At 35.4% G+C, this 23,399-nt stretch overlaps 1 protein-coding gene across 3 annotated transcripts in view; it reads right to left on the minus strand.

Annotated features, from left to right (window-relative positions):
• Positions 1-23,399, minus strand: part of HACE1 (HECT domain and ankyrin repeat containing E3 ubiquitin protein ligase 1) — a 94,238-nt gene that overhangs the window by 6,967 nt on the left and 63,872 nt on the right. For 2 of the 3 annotated variants that reach the window (XM_029223904.1, XM_029223902.1), the window contains 8 exons: positions 23,249-23,360; positions 23,060-23,157; positions 22,790-22,877; positions 18,540-18,689; positions 17,831-18,027; positions 8,932-9,063; positions 1,819-1,917; positions 1,470-1,540 (listed from right to left, as the gene is read on the minus strand). In XM_029223904.1, coding sequence (XP_029079737.1) covers positions 1,470-1,540; positions 1,819-1,917; positions 8,932-9,063; positions 17,831-18,027; positions 18,540-18,689; positions 22,790-22,877; positions 23,060-23,157; positions 23,249-23,360 — 947 coding nt within the window. Of the gene's footprint in view, positions 1-1,469; positions 1,541-1,818; positions 1,918-8,931; positions 9,064-9,218; positions 9,298-17,830; positions 18,028-18,539; positions 18,690-22,789; positions 22,878-23,059; positions 23,158-23,248; positions 23,361-23,399 lie in introns of those variants that run through there. The other variant, XM_029223903.1, reaches the window with a different exon arrangement.

A 23,399-nucleotide genomic window follows, 5' to 3' on the forward strand; every position in this document is an offset into this window, starting at 1 on the left:
TATATACTATGTACCTAATTTCAAAGAATAAAATATGAAAAAAAAAAAAAAAACTGACAAGATTTTCTTTCATATCTTTAGTCTATAATCTGTGAATAATTCATGTTTTATTCTTTGAAATTAGGTACATAGTATATATTATATAGGTATATAGTGTATATTTTTCTAATTATATACCTAAAAAACTAAGAAAATACAGCAAATATTAATAGTGCTATCTCTAAATAGTGTAATTACTTAATGGGATTTTCATTTTCTTCTATCTATAGTCTCCATTTTCAAAATTTTCTATAATGGTTATGAACTACTTTAAAAATAAAACAGTTGACTTTAAATTACATATATATGATAGATATATATTCACACTATGTTTTTAAAACAGGTATGAAAAAAATAAATACATCAAGTTATTTACAGTGCTTATTGCTGGCAGGTGATGGTTTTTCTATTTCTTCTAATTCTGTGTTCCAACTTTCTTAGAAGAACCATGTACATTTATAATGGAATGACTAAACTATATTTTCATAAATAGAAGGACACAGATGAAATTCTAACTTATCAAGAATGAAAATCAGGAATTCCCTGGTGGCACAGTGGTTAAGGATCCGCCTGCCAATGCCGGGGACACGGGTTCGAGCCCTGGTCTGGGAAGATCCCACATGCCACGGAGCAACTAGGCCCGTGCACCACATCTACTGAGCCTGCGCTCTAGAGCCCGTGAGCCGCAACTACTGAGCCCACATGCCTAGAGCCTGTGGTCCGCAATAAGAGAAGCCACCGCAATGAGAAGCCCACGCACCGCAACAAAGAGTAGCCCCCGCTCACTGCAACTAGAGAAAGCCCGTGCGCAGCAATGAAGACCCAATGCAGCCAAAAATGAATAAATAAAAAATAAATTAATTTTTTTAAAAAGAATGAAAATCAGACCTTTTCTTTTACATCTTTCAGAACTGTAAGTTAAAAGAGGTTTAAATCATCTAGTTTTCTAATATCTATGATATTTAATTGGTTCCAAAAGTAGACTTTTCAAAGTGTGGTATCACAAATTATTTTTCAGGCCACAAATCTTAAGACTTTAAAGTTTGATAAGAATTGGAGAAAACCTGCTGTGTATGGGTATTATTATGTATTGTGTGCATGTGTGTGTGTGTTGTCCCAGCAACAAATGTTGGCTACTATCATTGACTTACCTGCAGAATGAAAAGACTACCAAGTTATAAAATATAATATACATGCTGATAGTCCTGATTGGAACAGTTTATCTTTTATACCTTAAATAAACATTTATTGAGCACTACTATATGTTTTAACTTTAATGCCTAAATAAACCTTTGTTTAATATCTAAAAAAATGGAAAAGGAGGTAAGAAATTGATAATTCAGAGTAATAATTCATTTTGAGTTATGTCTAAGCCATTAGAAATGGAATCTATTAAATTCTTTCCACATTATCATAAAAACACTTCTTACCTGCCAGTAACAAACTGCAACAGAAGAACTCTCTCCTCTGGAGTAATATCTTCCACAACTTCCCAGAACCACTAAAAACAACAATAAAAAACTTAGCTCATATTTCAGAGCAACTGCAGGCTTCTTAGTACCAGAGAAATATGCAATATTCATAAAGCATATTTTATTCCATGAAACTCATTTATCAGAAAAGATTTCATACAAAGCGCTCATATGCAATTCCCATGAGAAGATTTAGGGAAAAACTTTACTTTGTTAATTAATGTAGGTTTTCATCCAATAGTGCTGAAAAGCTTACAAGATTAAATAGCAAAACTTAACTTCATTCTAAGCTCTAGAGAGACTTTACCTGAATAACTGGATCTTCTCTTTCATAGCCACTTGTGTATTCAGTATTTTTTATCCAATCACTCACATCAATTTCTGGCATGCCAGAAAGCAGTAGCTCCTTTGGGGAAGAAGCAAAATATTTCATTAATCTTCTCTGGGGAAAAAAAAGTGATTACATTTAAATAGTAAATTTGCCTTAATTAGAAACTAATCCCATGTAAAACTGATTTATTTTTGTAACAGTGTCCGCAAGTCATCAATAACAAGTACTACCTGAGAGAGAACCCTTGATACTAATAATCTCAAATATTGTGAGATGTGGAGATGTCTCTACACTGATACAATTTAATTAAAACATGAGATAGGGCTTCCCTGGTGGCGCAGTGGTTGAAAGTCCGCCTGCCGATGCAGGGGACACGGGTTTTGTGCCCTGGTCTGGGAGGATCCAACATGCCGTGGAGCGGCTGGGCCCGTGAGCCATGGCCACTGGGCCTGCGCGTCCGGAGCCTGTGCTCCACAGCGGGAGAGGCCACAGCAGTGACAGGCCCGCGTACCACAAAAAAAAAAAAACAAAACAAAAAACCATGAGATAACAGTTTACCTTTATATAGAAACACATATGCCACAACAGTTTATATGTGCAATAATTTTGTGAACATTATTATCTTTGGTTTGTATATATTTCATGAATTTGTTAAATTCTATAAAAATACTGTACTCTCAGCATGAAAGTGAAAACAAAGACCTAAATAAATCTGGGTTAAGCAAAGGAAAAGGTCAAGAAACCCTAATCACTAGAAAAAAAAGGAGTTATTATAATAAAAATAGTTATTTTTAAAAAACCAAAACAGATTTAGGCCTTTGAAGAACTCTATTCTGGAATAATTCCAATCCAACTTTCAAGTCAAATTTCTCCAAGGTGAAAAAAAAAAATGCAATTTTCCTACTAATGACTTTTGGTACTCTTTTTTTCCAGGAAGATCATCAAACAAACAAAATATCAATCCAATAACTAAGAATGAAATTAATAATGGCGAAAGTATTTACCATCATGTTCCCCAAGAGAAAAGAGAACATGAAAAAGGCTTGTCCAAATCTATGAATCAAGGCTTCCCTGGTGGCACAGTGGTTGAGAGTCCGCCTGCCGATGCAGGGGATACGGGTTCGTGCCCCAGTCTGGGAGGATCCCACGTGCCGCGGAGCGGCTGGGCCCGTGAGCCATGGCTGCTGAGCCTGCGCGTCCGGAGCCTGTGCTCCGCAATGGGAGAGGCCACAACAGTGAGAGGCCCGAGTACCACAAACAAAACAAAACAAAACAAAACAAATCTATGAATCAGCCCGTATTTAACAGTTGGATGTGTTTACACAGTAAAGTGAGGTAATAACTAGCCTAAGCTTAACACCGACAAGCCAGAATAGCAGACTTTGTTATCGCAGAGATAGATACCATGTGGTTCAAAATCACTTCTCCTACAGCAATTCCTCATAATATATACCTGCCTAGTATAGAGTATGCTCCTAGTATAGAGTATGAAGGCCAATGTAACGTGGTGTCTCAGAACTCTTGGGTGTTTCTGGGATCTATTTAAGGAGTCTGCAAGGTTCTCCCTTTTCCAACGTATCTGAGGCTGGATTTTCTCCATATAGTTCAACCAAGCAACATATCACAACAGATTATAAGCAGAAGCAGATATGAGAACCCAGTTTCTCCTATTAAGCCAGACATTAAAGAAACTTGCAAAGATGTAAAACAATGCCACTTCTCCCACTATTTTTGTTTTATTCTGGAAAATGCAATTTTAATTTCTTAAATGTTTTATTTATGTTAATATGTAATGAATTGTTATTTTTATGTGAATTAATAAAAAATTTTACATTTCTGTTTGAATTTCAAATACAGTTAAGTATCAATTACTATAAACCACATAAACAAACTCTTTTCTTTTAAGGGGTCCTAAGACCAAAAAGTTTGAGAACTGCTTATCTAGGGTGTGTTTTAGTCCTCCTTGCCATAGTATTATAAAATACTTTAACTAGATGAAGCCATTCTGGTAGGGTGCATTTTATCACCCCCAAATACATTTTCCATCTTCCTTTGCACATTCTGTGCCCCAAGAGGCACAGACTGGCTCTCTTGCCTGTTGGTTTCAGGTTGGGCTCCATCACTGGGAAACAGGCAGGAGTCTGCAGGTAAGAGTATTTTCTGCTCCCTCCCTGCTTCAGTACATCTTTGCAGTAGCTATGTCTCCTCAACTAGAGCTGCCACCTGGTGGCCCCTGGTGGTTCAGGCTCTCACCGGGCTCCTCACAGTAATTCCTCCACTTGTCTTCAATTCTAGGGGTGATAAGGCTTTCCACTGTTGCTATTCTCTGGATGCCTCAACGATATCTTGTTTCTTCTTAACCTGCCCATGCCTCTTTAAGTTCCTTCACTAAAGTTTCTTTATTTGAACCATCTGGGGAAATTCTGCTCCTTGGCAGTACCCTGACACAGATCTGCCAAAAGGAATATGGATGATCGTTACATGTTTCTTACAACCCAGGAGTTTAATGCTCTTCCCTTCTAGGCTGAAGATAAGCTTTTAATAATATTAAGTACACTTTCATTGTTAATAACTGTGAATAAAAATGAGTGAGACGATATTCTCTCAAGAAATTTGAAGCATTTCATGAACATCATATGTTATGACTTTGCGAAGAGGACAAAAGATCTTTATTATTCCCATTTAACACCTGGGCAAAAAAAGTTATTAAACTGACTGAAAACAGATGAAATGGGAAGTCCACAATACAAAGTACATATGCATATAACAAAAAGATTTTAAATCCCAATCAATAATTTATTTATTTATTTTTTAATATATATATTTTAAAGTTATATATTTATTTGTTTTTGGCTGTGTTGGGTCTTTGTTGCTACGTGTGAGCTTTTATCTAGTTGTGGCGAGCGGGGGCTATTCTTCATTGCAGTGCACGGGCTTCTCATTGCGGTGGCTTCTCTTGTTGCGGAACACGGCCTCTGGGTGCGCGGGCTTCAGTAGTTGTGGCTCGCGGGCTTAGCTGCTCCGCGGCATGTGGGATTTTCCCAGACCAGGGCTCGAACCCATGTCCCCTAGTATTGGCAGGCAGACAGACTCTTAACTACTGTGCCACCAGGGAAGCCCCTATTTATTTTAAGATTTTTTTGATGTGGACCATTTTTAAAGTCTTTGTTCAATCTGTTACAATACTGCTTCTGTTTATGTTTTGGTTTTTTGGCCCTGAGGCATGTGGGATCTTAGCTGCACCCCCTGCATTGGAAGGCAAAATCTTAACCACTGGACCACCAGGGAAGTGACAAAATAACTGAATTGGTCTGTTGGAATTAGGTACAACATATATAACCCATAAACTAATAGTCAGAAACTGAGTCATGCAGGTGTTCACAGCTCTTAGCTTACCTAGAATTTACATGACTCAGTGTTTTAATATCCTGGTACCACCATGGATAAACTCATAAGCAACACAGTATGGCAGGAGAGTCCCTCAGACATTTGAGGAACCCCTCAACTGTAATAATGTTATAGATACAGTAATCACAAAATGTTGCCACCATTTTTTTTTTTTTTTCTTTGTACGCGGGCCTCTCACTGTTTTGGCCTCTCCCGTTGTGGAGCACAGGCTCCGGACGCGCAGGCTCAGCGGCCATGGCTCACGGGCCCAGCCGCTCCGCGGCACGTGGGATCTTCCCGGACCGGGGCACGAACCCGTGTCCCATGCATCGGCAGGCGGACTCTCAACCACTGCGCCACCAGGGAAGCCCAGCTGTCACCATTTTTGAACCTGATGATCACCTCTTGACTTGAGACTGCGTTCTATCCACAAATGGATGAATACACATCCAGTTAAGGACACTGATGCTACTGGATACCTTCTTTTCACTAAAACTCTAGAATCTAACCAGTATCCTTTAACTCTGATGAACATCTAGCTTAGATGTTTGCACCAACTTTTAAAAAAGTTTTCTATCCCAGTGTAGCAGAGCCCTTTCCTACGAAAGACACAAAGTCACACCAAAGGTTCTAAAACCAAGTCCTACTTATATAGTGCACGCCACTGAGAGGCAATACTGATGAAGAGAGACTGGGCTGTGGTCAGAGACCATGGGTTCAGTCTGGCTGTAACATATACTCTGTGAACATGAGCAAGTCCCATACCTTCTTTGGCCTAGTTTTTCTCATCTGTAAAATGGGAATAATACGTTACCTCAGGGGTCTGATGTGAAGGTTTTAAAAGTTAATACACATGAAGTACCTGGCAAATACTAAGTGTTTAATACTAATAATTATCATCACTGCATAAGTTAAGCGTCATGCCAACAACACTGCTCTTCCAAAACAATCCCACCATCTGAATCAGCTCAACTTAGTAAAGCCAGAGTAGAAGACAGACTAGGAATCCTGACCTAACTTCTAATGTAAGAACCACAATTAAAAACTTACCAGTAGCAAACCTAAATGTAAAAGACAAAGGAATAAAGTTTTCAGAAGAAAATACAGGAAAACACTTTCATGACCTTGGAATAAGAAAGTTTCTTAAACAGGACACAAAAAGCTCCATTCATTTAAAAAAAAAAGGGAAGAGAAAAAACAAGTGATAAACTGAACTGCGTTAAAACTAAAAACTTTTATTGGTTAAAAGACACCAGAGTAGGAGAAGATCTTCATAATACATATATCTAACAAAGACTCCTATAAAGAATATATAAAGATTCCTACAAATCAGTGTTTTAAAAAACACAAAAAACAGAAAACACAACAGAAAAATGGACAAATTACTTGAATAAACACTTCAAAAACAGAGTATACAAATGGCCAATAAACATGTAAAACACACTCAATCCCACACTCAATACCAGGGAAATACAAATTAAAATCACCAGGAAGTACCACTACTATTCCACCTGAATGGTAAAAATAAAAAAGACAAAAATATCAAATGCTGTTTAGGATGCAGAATACCCAGAACTCTCATAACCTGTTGGTGGGAGTGTAAACTGACATACTACTTTGGAAAACTACTTGCTAGTATCTACCCTAATGGAATAAATGCACCCCCTAAATCCCAGCAATTCCACTCCAAGATATATAATCTACACAATAGCCTGAAACTACCCACCAAATGTCCATCAAGAGTAGAAAAGACAAAAAAAAAAAAAAAAAGTATATTAACACAATGAAGTACTACAGAGCAATGAAAATGAACACATTACAACTGCTTGCAATAATACATATGATTCTCACAAACAAAAAGCTGTGCTAAAGAAGTCACATATATTCTAGGTGATTATTCCATTTACATTAAGTTCAAAAACAGGTAACCTAGTCTGTATTATTAGAAGCCAGGAGAGTGGATACCCATGAGGGGTCAGAGTGACTGGAAGAGGACATGAGAGGGATCTGGGGTGTTAGGATTTCTCAGTTTCTTGATCTGGGTGCTGTTTCATGGGTGTATACAGTTTGTGAAAATTCATCAAGCTATACATTTACGATGCATGTACTTTTCTCATGTATATTGTAGTTCAATAAAAAGTTTCATTAAACTCAGTATCAGTAAATTATGAGGCAAAGTTTTTGTCAGTTATTTGTTTTTTATACACAGGTCCAGAAAATAATGTAATTTTCTGCTTAACAATTCATAAGTACTGCTCCATTTTTAAATACTAAAAATAGTAACTTTTATGGTTATACAAAAACTAGACAAGTCTATGCTAAATAAAACCATTCATCTTAACCGTAAAAACACAACAAAAAAACCTCAAAACTGACATTTAGTGAAACTAAGTCACCATGGACTTCAACATTATTTAGCAAATTTTGTCCACTACTATACTAAGACATACTATGAGTGATAAATTGAAAATACTGGTATATGTAAAATTAACCAGTACACACCAATGTACGGTACACACCAATGTGCTTATTCATATATTAAAATGAAAGGCATAGGGTGAAACTAATTTTATGAGACAGAATAAAAGCCAAAGGACACTTTTCCACTGATCTAAAATGTATTATTCCAAATTATAAATTTTTTTATTCCAAATCTAAAATTTATTATTCCAAACTAAGAAAGCAGCCATACTCTATTTAAAATATTGTGTGGTTTTATTAAGGAGTTAGACAACTCAAAGAGCTTACAAATAATTTATTACCAAAAATAAAAGAGAAAAAAGGAAATAGGGGAAAATGCAGACATAATTCATATAAAATCAGAAATCCTGTTAGATCACAGTAAAGGGCAAGCAAATTAGAGAAGCAAAACAAAACATTCATTAGAGACTAGGGGCCAGCAAAGACAGTGGACTCCATACATGGTTAAAATGGAAAATTATAAAATTATATACATGATGAAATAAGAAGCTGGAGAAGATAACAGAAATACAAGAAAATCCCTCAGTCAATTTTTCTTTTTGGAAAAAATAAAAGGTACACGAAGTTACTATCAGTATCCTTTACCTCATACAGCCAAACAAAAAATTTAGAAATAATGTGAATATTGCTTTTGGGAAGATTGGCCTTCAACATCTCCCATGTAGAACACTTTGGAAATACATTACATTTTTCTTTATCACCAGCTCACTCCATTCCACATTAAGAAATTGCTAATCTGGTTATTAACCTTAAGAGAAGCACAATCACAAATCTTGTACCTCCCTAAAAATCAACATTAAACCATAATGTCTTCTACATTATTCCATTCATCATTGTGCTCCAAAACTATTTCTAAACTACATCAATTGGAGTTTTGTGTTGTGTTGCATAACAACAAAAGAACTGATGTTTGGGACTTCCCTGGTAGTGCAATGGTTAAGAATCCGCCTGCCAATGCAGGGGACACAGGTTCAAGCCCTGGTCCGGGAAGATCCCACATGCCGCGGAGCAACTAAGCCCGTGTGCCACAACTACTGAAGCCTGCGCGCCTAGAGTCCACACTCCGTAACAAGAGAAGCCACCGCAATAAGAAGCCCGAGCACCACAACAAAGAGTAGCCCCCACTCGCCGCAACTAGAGAAAGCCCGTGCGCAGCAACGGAGACCCAACACAGCCAAAAATAAATAATAATTTAAAAAAATGAACTGATGTTTTCCTTACCAATTCATATTCATCAAAAAGTTGTATGAGGGAAGGTGGAATGAACATATGAAAGCCCTGTAAAAAAGCATTAATCTGAGGCTGAATGGCTCTTGTCATTCGAAGTTCAGTGACAAGCTGGACATACTCCGCCTATTAAAAAAAAAAAGTTTCTGTGATGATTTCTTTTTAATTTCACGTACTTAAGACACTATTGATATAATCATTTCTCATTTAAGAGGTAAAGGTTTAGAATTTGGCAGAAATATTCATACACCTCAGCAAACCAGTAATCTACCATTCACTAACCTGTTTAGGCCAAAATCCTAAGAATCAATCACCCAGGATTCTCTCACACCCTCTATCAGCAAGTGCTATCAGATCTACCTGAAAAAACATTCTCAATCAGACCTTGTCTCACCACCTCCACTTTTAGCACCTTGGTCCAAGCCGTCATCATCTCTCACCTGGATTACTGCAACATCTGGTATCACTGCTGCCTCTGTTTGCCTCTGTTACTGCTTCTTCACCACACCAGAGTGACTTTTTAAAGTTATGTATAGATTTTTTATATATAATTCAGATCACATACCCTCCTTCTCAAAACCCTACAATGACTTCCTATGACACTTGGATTGAAGTCCAAACTCCTTTCCTAGTCCATAAGGCCCTAAATGACCCAGCCTCTGCCTTGCTCTCTCATCTCATTTCCTTCCACTTTCCCCTTTGCTCCCTCACTCTATCCCCCAAATACAAGCTTGCTCAGGCCTCCGTGTCTGTATACTTCCTGGTTTCTCTGACTGAAATCTCTTACTAGACTGTAATCTCTCTGCAAGCAGGGGCTCTGTTTTGTTTACCAGTATATATCCTCAGCTCTTAAAAAAGAGGCTGTCACTTTGTAAGTGTTCAACAAATAATGTGATGAATGCATACATTCTACAAATTCATTAAAAACACACTTAGAACCTGATAAAAAGACTCATTTAAGTGTAGCCTATTTGATTCTGAGTTAAGGTAACCTATTTTCACACATTTTCTTTTAAAATACACATCACCATCATCTAGAACAGTGTCTCTTAAAATTTAACTTAAAAAATGTATTTTGGCTCAAACAAAATGAATTATCATCACTCTCTGTATATAAACCCTACCATTGTCATTATTCATATATTTTAAATTACAACTAAGTGAAACTTTGAGAGTTAAAAGCAATATGCTGTATATGGTTCTCACCTCCCAGGAATGAATGCTCTAAACACAGAGGGAGAAAACCTATTTTAGGCCCCTTCCTTTAATATTTTCTTTTTTTTGGCACTAATCTGATGCGCTCTGTGCCCCCTGCCAAAAAAACGTCAGGCACTGAGCCAGCAAGTTATACAGGATTCCGGCTATGAATTCTCCATACATCTCAGACCTACAGAATTGTCACAATGGATTACTCACAGCTCTCCCCAAACCCTGCACGGCTCCTTCTGCAATCTGGCACGGGGAAAGCTACCGTCTCTGCTATTCAATCTACTCCCACCCCAAATCCCACTCCCAACCGCCCAAAGGTTTTTCTCCATTGTATAGGAATTAATCAGTTTCTACAAGTTACATCCAGGTAGTTACTAGAGAGAGGGAAATAGAAATGTGTGCCAAACAATCAAACAGAAACACAAACTAAATTTTCAGGATCCAATCTAAAAAAATAATATATATAACACACTTCCAAGTAATAACCAGCAATGATTTCAGCATTAACACGTGATTATCTTTTAACTGATGTCTGTTCTAACTAAACTGCTTAATGAACATACTAAAATTTTTCTCCTCCATTCATTCATTAATAATTATATATTTCTCTCAAGATGTTTTGCTTTTATAATCTTAAAGTACTATTCACTAATAATTATTCAAGACCTCAAATTATGAAGCATGAACTGCTCAAGTACACTTTAATTTGCCATTGTATTCCATATTTATCAGAATAGTACACATTTTCTATCAATTAATTCCTATTATTTCCTCATACATTCATTTTTAAAAATTAATTTCACAAATATACTAATGTCCCCTCTAATATTATTTCCCACATTTATTTTTGTAACTCTGGCCCACAGTTATTAGATATCAATTTGTGAAAAATCAGCTCCTCCAGATACCAGTCTCCACATTAAGTTAATTTAAATATGGACAAATCTTGGTCTAATTATTTCTCAGTAAAATAAAATCCAAGCCATCACAAAGTCTCCTGAGTTGTTTAGTAAAGTAAGAGTTTTCCAGGTAGTTGAAAGACAACTGTGTTTAAGAGAAAAAATCTGAATCCAGCTGCTTCTAAAATGTTTCCCTGCCTCCTTAAAGAGCACATCCTCAGAGAGAATAACACACATTAACGTGTTCTTGATGACACAATTATTACTATGAACATCCACTATTATCATACACTAACATTCTGACGGTTCATACTGTACAGAAATACACTGGTTGCATTCCCACCACCTACGAAGGCACCGAAGTGACTCATCCACACACTTCATGCCCTTGAGTAACTACATCAAATACCTTAAATGCTCTAAGGAAACAGTCAACATGTAGATGACAATCAGTCCACAAAACACTGGCATAAAGAGTTGCTCAAATAAACATTAAATATAAAGGAAACCTAAAATCCCACTTCATTCTAAGGTATTTAAAGAGATGATATAACTTGGGTGTGGGGGGTATTTTTATCCCCAACAGATGTATACGTGCTCCCACCTGAGTTGTACTGTTAATTCTTTGAGGGCATAAGATAATACCAGATGACACAGAAGTAAATTGGAGAATTAACTATACTAAAGAATCTGAGCTAGTACCTGTTCTGGTGAAATAGTTATGTTTATAGAAAGCTTTCAACTTACAAAGCCTCAGCATAGAGATAACAAAATAAAAAAGAGCCTTAGCAACTTTTTCCTAGCTCAACCTTTGAGCCTCATAACTGATATAAGATAGGTAAGCAAAGAATAAGTGCCAAGGGAAAAATAAAAACACTAAGATTCAGATTCAACTTTCAGATATTACGTTCCAGTTAAATTGCATGTCTAGTTACAGAAACATTTTGTTTTAATTATCTCCTAGTCTTCTGAATGTGTGCAATGAATAATATCACCCCTTGGAAATCTTCCTTAAAATTTTAACTTCTTTTCAGGCTTTGAATCTAAACTATGTCTTCTTATGAGGAGTGGTGGTAACATTGAAAATTGACACCTTTTTTTTGAAGCTATTTTTCTTCTTGAAAATTTTTTTCACGATTTTTGAAAGATATATATATATATGTATATATATATCACGTTTACTTAACTAATAGTTAACTTTTAATAGTGAAAGCAAAATGTTCTTATCCCAAGTAAGCTGATAAACTTGGACATACTTGTAAAACTGTTTGAAATAGTTATTTTTACTTTTAAATTAATAGTTTAAAATGGCATTATGACTGGCATAATTCAATTCACTGTTTGAATATAAATGCTTTAGTAATAAAAGCTTCTTTCCTGGGCTTATCCACTTGATTATTATTGCTCTGGTATGTAAGAGTTTTCACTGAAAATTTCTCCACTGAAAACTCAAAGGATACCAGATTTCTTCTGCAGGAATAAGTAGATATAAGAAAAAAGAGACGCACATTTTTACAATGTAACATTTTCCAATAACTTATCCTTTACCAATATATTCTTATTTTTAAGGTCACTAATTAGTTATAAAGATTGATAGTCTGATAAAAATCCTATTACATCAGTTTCCGTAGAACAAATTCAGTCATTGAAAATAGTGACTCTTTAGGTTACCATTACAAGGATTTGGTGATTTTTTTTTTTTTTTTTTTTGCGGTACACGGGCCTCTCACTGTTGTGGCCTCTCCCGTTGCGGAGCACAGGCTCCGGACACGCAGGCCCAGCGGCCATGGCTCACAGGCCCAGCCGCTTCGCGGCATGTGGGATCTTCCCGGACCGGGGCACGAACCTGTGTCCCCTGCATCAGCAGGCGGACTCTCAACCACTGCGCCACCAGGGAAGCCCCGGATTTGGTGATTTTTAAAGTGAATTTTTAGAATATACCGACTAAAATGCAGAGGAAAGTATGTCCTCCTTCATTGACAAAAAGATACTAAAGATAATTTAAAACCCAATCTAAAAATACATACATACACTCAATATGGAGAACCTTAGACCTAAACTGCTTTAAAAGTTTTCAGAGTAATAAAAAGATCTCTCATAGTATACTTTTCTGAAGATACACATAGGAATCCACTTTAAGTCAATAATCTATATAGACAAGCTTGTATTTTGTACTTGGATGGGTATCAAATGTGCTTGTATGTGAAATAAATCAAATTAAACTAGCAATAAAATATAAGGTATTAACCAAATAAAAATGAAATGGAGGAAAACATACTAAATTTTTAAATTGAACTATAGTTGATTTACAATGCTTTGTTAGTTTCAGATGTACAGCAAAGTGATTCAGTTATATATATATATATGTGTGTGTATATATATATATATATTCTTTTTCATACTCTTTTCCATTATAGGGTATTACAAGTATTGAGTATAATTCCCTGTACTATACAGAAGGTCCTTGTTGTTTATTTTATATATAGTAGTATGTATCTGTTAATCCCAAACTCCTCATTTATCCCTCCCTCCCCATCCTTGCCCTTTGCTAACCATAAATTTGGAAAACACACTAAATTTGTATTTGCTACCTTGTTCATATTCAGTGCCTTAGTATATGAGAGGCCCAGCAGTTACACAACCATACAGACCTCGATTTAAACTGAGGGTCTACCAGTTACCAATTTTGAGCCCTTAGACAGTTATTTGTCTGTCTATATTCTAAAGAAATATAGTGTCATAGTTACAAGCTCAGGCTTGAAATTTACAGACTGTCTGGATTCAAAACCACCACTTATTAGTCTTGTGATTTGGAGGAAAGCTACTTAACCTCTCTATGCTTCAGTTTCCTCACCTGTAGAAAGGGGTATCTATACCTCATAGGATTGTTTAAGTGTAAGTTAATACACATAAAGCACTTTTAACAGTGCCTAGCACATTATAAACACCTAATACATGTAAGACGCTTTTATTATTAAAGCTGTTCCCACACTGAATGAATAGAAATAACTATCTCAAAAGGCTGTTATAGTAAATGAGAAATGCATAAAGAACACAACTCGAATAAATGAAATACAAAGTACTCAATAGGCAGTGGCTATTATCATCACTAGAGAATACAACTGATGTGATGAGGTTGACGACTAGGAGAATGACACCACCACCCATCATTCTAGAGCCCATCCACCTAAGTGGCTCATCCTGGAGTCCTTCTTCTTTTTCACCTTCCCAAACAGCTAATTACCATGTTCTACAAATTCTACATCCTCAAAAGATGTCTCATTTTCTCCATCCTCACTGCCACTGTCTTATAAAATCACTCGTGCATGCTCCCCAGAGCAACGCCACAATCACCTATCAGTTGCCCTGACTCCAATATTGCCCCATTTCAACCCATTCTTCACACTCCAAGCTGAGACTGGTGTTGTTTTTCTTAAAAAACATAAATTCAGTCACGTCAGTGCCCTCTACAGCATCTGCAATCACCCCTAAGCCTTCAGAATAATTTTCAAGTTTCTAATTATGGATGCAAAGTCTTTCAGAATTTGGTCCCTGTCTACCTCTCCCACCTTATCTTTTCCCACTCATTTACTTTACAATCTACGCTAAGATCTACAACTCTGACCTACCTGTGGTTCCCCAAACAGACCATGCTCTGCCATCTCTGTGCCCTTCTATAAGCCCAGAACATTTCCTTCTCCCCTTCCTCACTCCTATCTGACCCCTTAATGCTTCTCCTCTATAACTCAACTTCCATGCCATCTCCTCCATTCCCTGATATCTGTCCCATCTCACCCCCCCCATTTTGTTCTCTCCCAGACTTAATGAACTTTATGATTAGTATGGTAAAAGTGTTGTTAACACTTAAAAGCCACAGAGCTTACTCTTCAGTACTAAGAGCTAGAACTGAAGGTCTAGCAAAAATATGTCACTCCTAACTTAAGGTTTTATGGTTCCACAATTTTATCGTTTGGTCAAGAATTTAAAAGTGAAAGTGAAAAGTTAAAGCAAAACTTTTTAAAACGCTGAAAATACTATTTAAATGTAAATGTTCAGCTCCTGGTAATTCAGCCATTTTCTAAAGTGAAACCAAGTGATCTTATTTTTTCCTCTAGATTTTAAAACAAATCATTGACAGATATAAAATTAAATTTAAAAGAGAATTTTATTTCAACTATGGAATATATACTGTTCTGCCTACATTACTTGTATTTATTAATATACTTCTTTTTAAACAAAGGTATTTTATCTATTTGGTTTCAGTCTACAATTACCAAAGCCTTTCAATAAAACTTAGGAATAAATGACTCCCCCATGTGGAGATTAGCTTACATCGACTTTTTCTTACTAACATGCTTGGCAAGTCACTTAAGCTTCAATATGCTTAGAAATTCTGAAGTTGATGCCAAATGTGACAATTATAACTTTATACATAAAGTTAAGTAAGTAAAAGGCTGACCCTAGAGTAACAGAAAAAGTTCATGACAGAAATCTATGTTAAAATATAACAATAACACCTCTAAAGAACATGGTTTGAAAATTTTATTTGTAAATTGAATAATTTAACAATTCTAAATCAAGTGATCAATTCAAGATGTATGTTTTTAAAGATTTTTAATTTTAAAAAATCAGGTTGCTTATTGCACAAACATTAAATGCTTAAGCATCAACAATTTGATATACAATTACACTTGACCTTTAGTAGTAATATTAGAAAAATGAGAGGCTCATTTTATTGTGAGAAATGTTTGTATCAGAAAAACAAAAGCTGAGAATTAACATATTAGTGATTGAGATCCTGCTTTTACCTCTGTATTACTGAACCTCGTCATCAAAGTTAGCCTGTCATTAACAAAACAATGTCAATAATATAGTTAAATAAAAATGTGCTAAACTTAGAAACAAAACATCCAAGCTCTTTCATGTTACAGCAGTATTCCAGCCTCAGGCTAGACTCACGATCAATCCTCAATGTAAGTGTATTCTTATTTGTTATTATTTATTAAATATCTTCCTTCTTTCTAGATTTTAATACAAAAACACAAATGCAAAAGAATACATATTTAAAAAATCTAAACAAAAATCATGTCATATGGAAGAGAGGCTGTTAGGAGATACAAGTATAAATATAGCTATCTACCATGCAATTGTTAATGAGCCTTTCCACTTTTCATATATCTGAGAGGAGTGACAAATCCAATCACCAGAAAGTGTATTCACAGATAGGAATCATGTATGAGATTCTCTCATGAAAAGCAATCACTTGCTTATAATGAAGATTTTATGACTTCATTACCCCTAATTGAGAGGAGGTAGCCACTGTAAAATAAAATAATAAATGCACTATGAGGTGGACAATCTAATAATTAGAAGATTTTATAAAAACTTCCATTCACTGGCAAGTTCATATAGATTCAAAAAATTATTTTAAGCATTTTACTATTTTAATCTTCCAGAGTTTAATGTGACTCATTATATTAAATCAAGTAAGATCTACCTCCGTGTGATTACTTTCACTAACAGGATGAAGAACCTTAGACTTGAAACTAGGAGACCTGGGTTTTGGCCCCAGCTTTACCATTAACTCTTCAGGTTTCAATGTCCTCATGTGTAAAATGAGAGGGTAGACTAAAGCTTTACTAAGTATAAATGTACAAAAACTCAGGTCCTGATTTTATATTCAAAAACTATATTTCTTTTTTTTTTTTAATATGTATAGTATCTAAGTTTCAAAAGGTAAAATTACATAGCTTAATTTAGGTCTTCATTCCTATAGATATGTGAAACCTAGGAACCTATTTTTATAGAAAACTATCCAATGAAAACTAACTTTTGTGTTGTGTTTTTCAGTTTAAAAAATGCTGGTACCAATTTTGTATGGGAGGTATTATTATCCCAAGCACACAGAATAGAAAACTGAGGCTCAAAGAGGTTAAAACACGGCCAAGTCTTTTGGCTTTAAAAAAAAAAAACAACACAATATTTTACTATATCTCTAGTTTACAAAATGATTCAGTGGACATTATTTTTTAAGTTAGCTGATTCTGAAGCTGTCTTGGAATTATAATCCAATAAAGGCAAGGAAAAAGGTTTTAGTCCTGTTTTACCAGAAGTTGCTACTGGTAAGTGATAGAACTGGAATTCCAAAACCAGATTTTCTGACTCCCAATTTCCTACATAATCTATCAAAACATAAAATAAAGCTGTATTATATACTAAAATAATATTAACTTTCAACAGTGTAATTTAAAACGTGCACCAAGTTTTTAAAAAATATGTACAAACAGGAGATATAATAATAAATAAAAATAATCAAGTTATAAAGTTAAAAAAAGATCAAGTTCAGAGGTCCCGTAGAATTTACTGCATCCCAAAAGTGTGTACAAAGTTTAAACACTGGGATTTCTTCTCTCTATTGGAACTATTAATATCGTACTTCTAAAACATGAAATAGTGATCTAGTGCAAATATGATATTGATGTAAGTTTATATTTCTAATCAAATGTTTTGATATGCAGATGCCCAACTTACACAATCAACTGAACTATGCTCTGCGCTGCTTCAGGAACTGCCCCAGCATATCTAACACAACAATGAAATGATCCTTTATAATTCAAAGTCTGGTATTTGACGGTTTAGTTAATTTAAATATTTTATCTGTTATAAATGTTACAAAAGTCTAACAGTAAAAGTTTTCCTGGCTAGTGCCAGGAGACTTAGAGTAATTAGCAAACTATCAGGGCTAAGTTACAAACAATGGCTAAGGTAAAAATTCAAATACTTACTTTGTTATTTTGTGTTACAAGAATACTTCCACCCCCAGGTTTCAAAGGCACCTCTTCCATTGCTCCAAACACATCAGTCTCAACAGAAAAAGTTAGTTCTAGACCCAAATCACTAATATCATTATCTAAAATCCACTGCAAATTTTTGGCATATTCTGGATCAATGGATGCCACATCTTGGTAATTCACAGGAATACCTAAAAATGCAAACATACAGCAGTTATATTCTAAATGTTTCTGCCTTTCCTTATCTGTTTAATGATGAAATACTGCCCTCTACAGATACTCTGTAAAACTGCAAAATATAATCCAATTCACAGCATGATTTAAATGAATGTTAATTCCTGAATTTGGAAGTCTGTAAATTTAAGCTTACCTTTCTACAATGTAACCTTTCTTTGAAACAGCTATTCAGGAACTTATTATAAACTTTAAAAAGTGCCAATTCTCTTAAGTATATTCATATTAAAATGCATTTTTAGCATAAACATACACACACTAAAATGGAAAAAAAAAACTTTTTTAAATCAAAAATGTAGGTTATTTTTTCTCTCCCTCAGGCCCCCAAATGCCTTACATACACAGACTGTCTCCAATCAAAACAAAAATTATTCACCCAAAATGCCACCATTTATCTATTTAATTTTCGCTAAAGCCTATAAGAAAAACACTTTAAATAAATGCCTAAGGAAAAACAATGGAGCCATACCAAGAATGTGCTTGTAGAATGATCTCGTGAAGTAAATGTTCACCAGCTGCCTATGGTTCAGAGCTAATCCCAAGATCTGTCCAGCAAACCGGAAATAGTTCAAGTGATCGGGATTTACATAGGAGTTGCTATTAGGTTGAAAAGTTGTTCCTATTAAAATAAAGACAAAATAATTTATTTTTAAGACCATGCATAAGAGAGATCATTTCAATGCAGGTAAATTAGTTCACATACAACTTCAGCAAAGCTAAGTTTACATTATGTATAAACGTTCTTCAGCGAAGAAAGTTCTTTGTGGAATATTTAATAGTGGAATTGGAAATACTAATCATTAATTCACACATTTATCAGAATAAGTCTTTGTGCAGAGAGAAAATTTTAGAATACTTTTCACTGAAAGTAGTTGGAAGAGGTGTCAGAGAGATCCTAGAAATACATACACACAATAGTGGAATTGGAAATACTAATCATTAATTCACACATACTTATCAGAATAAGTCTTTGTGCAGAGAGAAAATTTTAGAATACTTTTCACTGAAAGTAGTTGGAAGAGGTGTCAGAGAGATCCTAGAAATACATACACACCCACACACGTTTTCCCAGGCAGTGTGGAAATAACTACTTAGGCTATGAATTAGGGCAGACATTGTTTCATTCACCTATACATGCCCAGCGTAGCAGGTATTCACTACCATTTTGCTCCTTAAGGAATTGAGCACTACAAGAGAGTAACTAAAATTTTTAAATGTACAACTGTTTTCCTCATGACAAATAATCAAGTTTGAATAAGTACCACTGAGGTATAAAAGTAAAAACAGCATTAGCAATAGTTATTGACTATTGCCAAACTCTAGTGAAATGGAGGGTAATTCCAGTTACATGAAAAAAAAGTCTGGAAATAAGATAGTGGTGAATGTACTTAATGCTACTGAAGCGTACACTTTTAAATGGTTAAAATGGTAAATTTTACGTTATGTATATTTTACCACAATAAGAAACTCTCAAAAACAAAAATGTAGTGCAATGGAAAAACCTAATACCAAGATCTCAACTTTAAATAACCTTCCTTATTTTTTCTGTGTGACCACTGCCTCTCATTCATTCAACAAATATTTACTGAGTTCATGCTATTTACTTCTCTTCTAGGCACCTGGGCAAAAAGAAAGACTGATAAATCTAATGAAATAGCATCAAAAATAAATAAACAAAGAAAAAGTGAAAGTATTGGAAAGTGAAATGTTTGGCCATTGAGCATACATATTTTAACTCTTTGTGCTTTGCTGGTCTTTGATTTATCAGTGCTGGCACTGGACTAAATTGCCATGACCAGTAAGTTTACTTAGATACAAGGTACACATTTGGAAGCTTATGGCTGAATGACTTAAAAGGGCCACATGAAGCTAGTCATCCACTGTTAAGTACCTTTTGAGAATCATTCCCAGTCATGATATAAGATTGGGTATTAAAAGTCAAAGCAGGGACTTCCCGGTGGTCCAGTGGTTAAGAATCCGCCTTCCAATGCAGGGGACGCGGGTTCGATCCCTGGTGGGGTAACTAAGATCCCACATGCTGCGGGCAACTAAGCCCACGTGCCACAACTGGAGAGCCCGCCCACCACAACTACTGAGCCCGTGAGCTCTGGAGCCCACGCACCACAACTAGAGAGCCCACATGCCACAACGAAGACCCAGCACAGCCAAAAAAAATAAATAAATAAAAAAAGTCAAAACAAAGTTTTGTGAGATGAAGAAAGACTTCAAAGACAAACATAACCATTATTCCAAAAATACAATATTCTGAGAATAATCAGAAATACTTTTACCTATTTCCTCCCCTAGGTCTGTGTATAATTCCTTCTCTAAGTACTTTCTGGGAAATTTGGGTTATTAAAAAGAATAGATACAGAGAAGTCAAAAGAAAAAAAGGAAACACACGGGGGAAAAGGTCTTCAGGAAATGAATAATAATTTTTAGCTCGAAAGTGAATTAGGATAGAATATAAAGTTTATGTCATGTTTTAAGTTCAAAACCAATAAAACTGTGACATTTCATCATCTCAGAAAAACCCTATTCAATAAGAAAATATCATTTTCACAGAATAGTAATAATAGCATCGGGCTTCCTTGGTGGTTCGAGCCCTGGTCCGGGAAGATCCCACATGCCGCGGAGCAACTAAGCCCGTGCACCCAAAGTACTGAGCCTGTGCTTTAGAGCCCGCGAACCACAACTACTGAGCCCATGTGCCACAACTACTGAAGCCCACGCACCTAGAGCCCATGCTCTGCAACAAGAGAAGCCACCGCAGTGTGAAGCCTGTGCACCACAATGAAGAGTAGCCCCTGCTCGCCTCAACTACAGAAAGCCCACATGCAGCAATGAAGACCCAACACAGCCAAAAAAAAAAAAAAGAATAAATAAAATTAATTTTTAAAAATATTTTTTAAAAAATAACAATAATAGCATCTAATATTTATTTCTGATTTCTATGTGCCAGGCACTGGGCTAACCATTTTTACACATCAGCTGATTTCCCACTATATTACAAAACACAGGTTATCACCATATTCAAATAAGGAAATCAAGGTCCAGAAATACTACATTTATTGGCACAAGACCATAGCAGAAAAAGGGACAGAGCTAGGATTCGCATTCAGTGGAATGTGCCAAAGGCCAAACTCTTAGCCACTCTACTACACTACTATTGCTCTATAGTAAGCAACTTAATTTAATTAGAAAGCAAGTTTTAAAGAAATTACTACATACATTAGGTCTATCCAAACATTCCCCACATTTAGGGACCCTAAATGTAATTTTCTTCTTGTCAACTAAACATAAGAACATGAAAATATTTCATCTATATTTTATTAATATTACAGCCCCAAAGAGAAGACATACATGGCTTACAAAAAGGACGAATCAGAAACTATGGTCTATGTGCTTCATCATATTACCTGCCATAAATTTGCAGAATAAGCACCTCAACTAATGATTCCACACCAAATCTGTTTTTCAGATATGAAACTAAATAAACAACTCAGAATAAGGGACTATAAAGAAAAGAAATAAATCTAAAATACAATGTTTTAATGCTAAATCTTGCTGCAAAGATTAGGCCTAAAAAACTAGGGCCTCATCATACTTGTCGTAAAATCACAATGACACTAAGTTCATCTCAGAGCAAAGAATCAAAGGTTATAGAATTAAAGTAGGAAGTCCCATATTCCTAAATAATTTCAAATACACTGAATGTGTCTGAGGAGCCCATCACATAGGTGAATATCTGCAGTTCTCTAGCATCACTGCAGCCCACCCCCACTTGCCTCTCATACAGTCATCCTTCTTATTCAATGGAGATTTGCTGCTGGTTTGGTTGGATACAATAGGAAACTACAATTAATAAGACACTCTCTCCTTATAGGAGAATTTAAACATTGGGAAAGAAAAATTTTTCAGGAAATAAAAGCAACTGAACAGAGCATTCAAAAACTGAAATCCCACCTTCACTTGGATGTAAGTCTTTATTAAGTTAAAGAACTCTCAGGTATATCTTATACAAATGAGGTGGTAACCATTGCCATTTAGCGTATCAAATGACAATTCAGTAGGTAGCAAACATCATTTCAATGATGTTTTTATTTGCATTACATGGTTAAATAAGAGCTTTTTAGTTACCAAGTCTTAATCTTTTAAAAGGGCTCAAAACAAAGTTACTATAAACAAACAGATTATAAGTTAAGATTTAACACACCATGATTTCTAGACTTTGTTTTTAATGACCAATAACTTTTAAGAGTTGGAAACTCAAATAGGGTTAGCAAATTTTAACTTTTCCAACACGGACTTGTATTTTTTTTAAGTTCATCTACTAGCATGATTTTATAAAAGGAAATTTTAACTCAAGAAAGGTAGACTAAAGGATGATCCTTAAATTGAATAAATTTAGTTTTATTTTATACAAAGAACTGATGAAAACTTCCTTGAGGCCAGCACTAGTCCTTGAGACAAGCATTTGAGAACCAACTGTTCAGAGGAAAGAATGCTAGGCTGAGTCAGGTTCCACTCAAGATCCTACCACTCATTAACTGCTAACATAAACAAAAACCCTGAATTTCAATTTCCTCTTCTATGAAAAGGGAATATCCAACCACCCTAGCTCACAGGGCTAGTATAGGAATCAAAGGATAAAATGCACTGAAGTAGTCTGAAAATGTGACAACTCACAGAAAAAGTCATCTAGACTGTACAACTTACCATCAGCTGACTGGGTAAACAATGCATAATCAGGATTGACTATCTCATTAGACAGAATATCAAACCACTCACGCACAACACCTTGACCCTGAGTTCAAGAAAATAAGATTAAGTATCAACAGAAATATATCGTGAAATTTATTTCTAAATAATAATAACATTAAAATTATATTAAATTTCTTCCATTATCAATTAAATATTAAACTTTACTGAAGGGCATTTCAATCTTTTAGAGACAGTGATCTTAACAACACTTATTTTTATACCCACCATGCCTTCTTCCCCATGGAACCGTACAGCAATTCCTTGCTTTAGCTTTGCACAATTTGCTTTTGACACAACTTCACAGCTACTCCTAAAAATAGAATCTAAATATGTAGCATTGGTTAATTTTACATATTAAAATTTACAATAACTAGTATTTTGTGCCTCACACACACATCACTTTGTTAAACATACCTCTGTGAACTAGCAGGATATCATTTTCATTCACTGGCCTGTGCACCATGTCTGAATCTGGCTGTCCTGAATGCAAATGTTCATAGAACCATTCACAGCGATCTTTAAATGGCTACCCCAACAAATAACAGTGAAATATGTTAGCAGTATT

This window comes from Monodon monoceros, unplaced genomic scaffold (assembly GCF_005190385.1).
Source record: "Monodon monoceros isolate NGI ecotype Baffin Bay Population unplaced genomic scaffold, NGI_Narwhal_1 Super_Scaffold_15, whole genome shotgun sequence".
NCBI lineage: Eukaryota > Metazoa > Chordata > Mammalia > Artiodactyla > Monodontidae > Monodon > Monodon monoceros.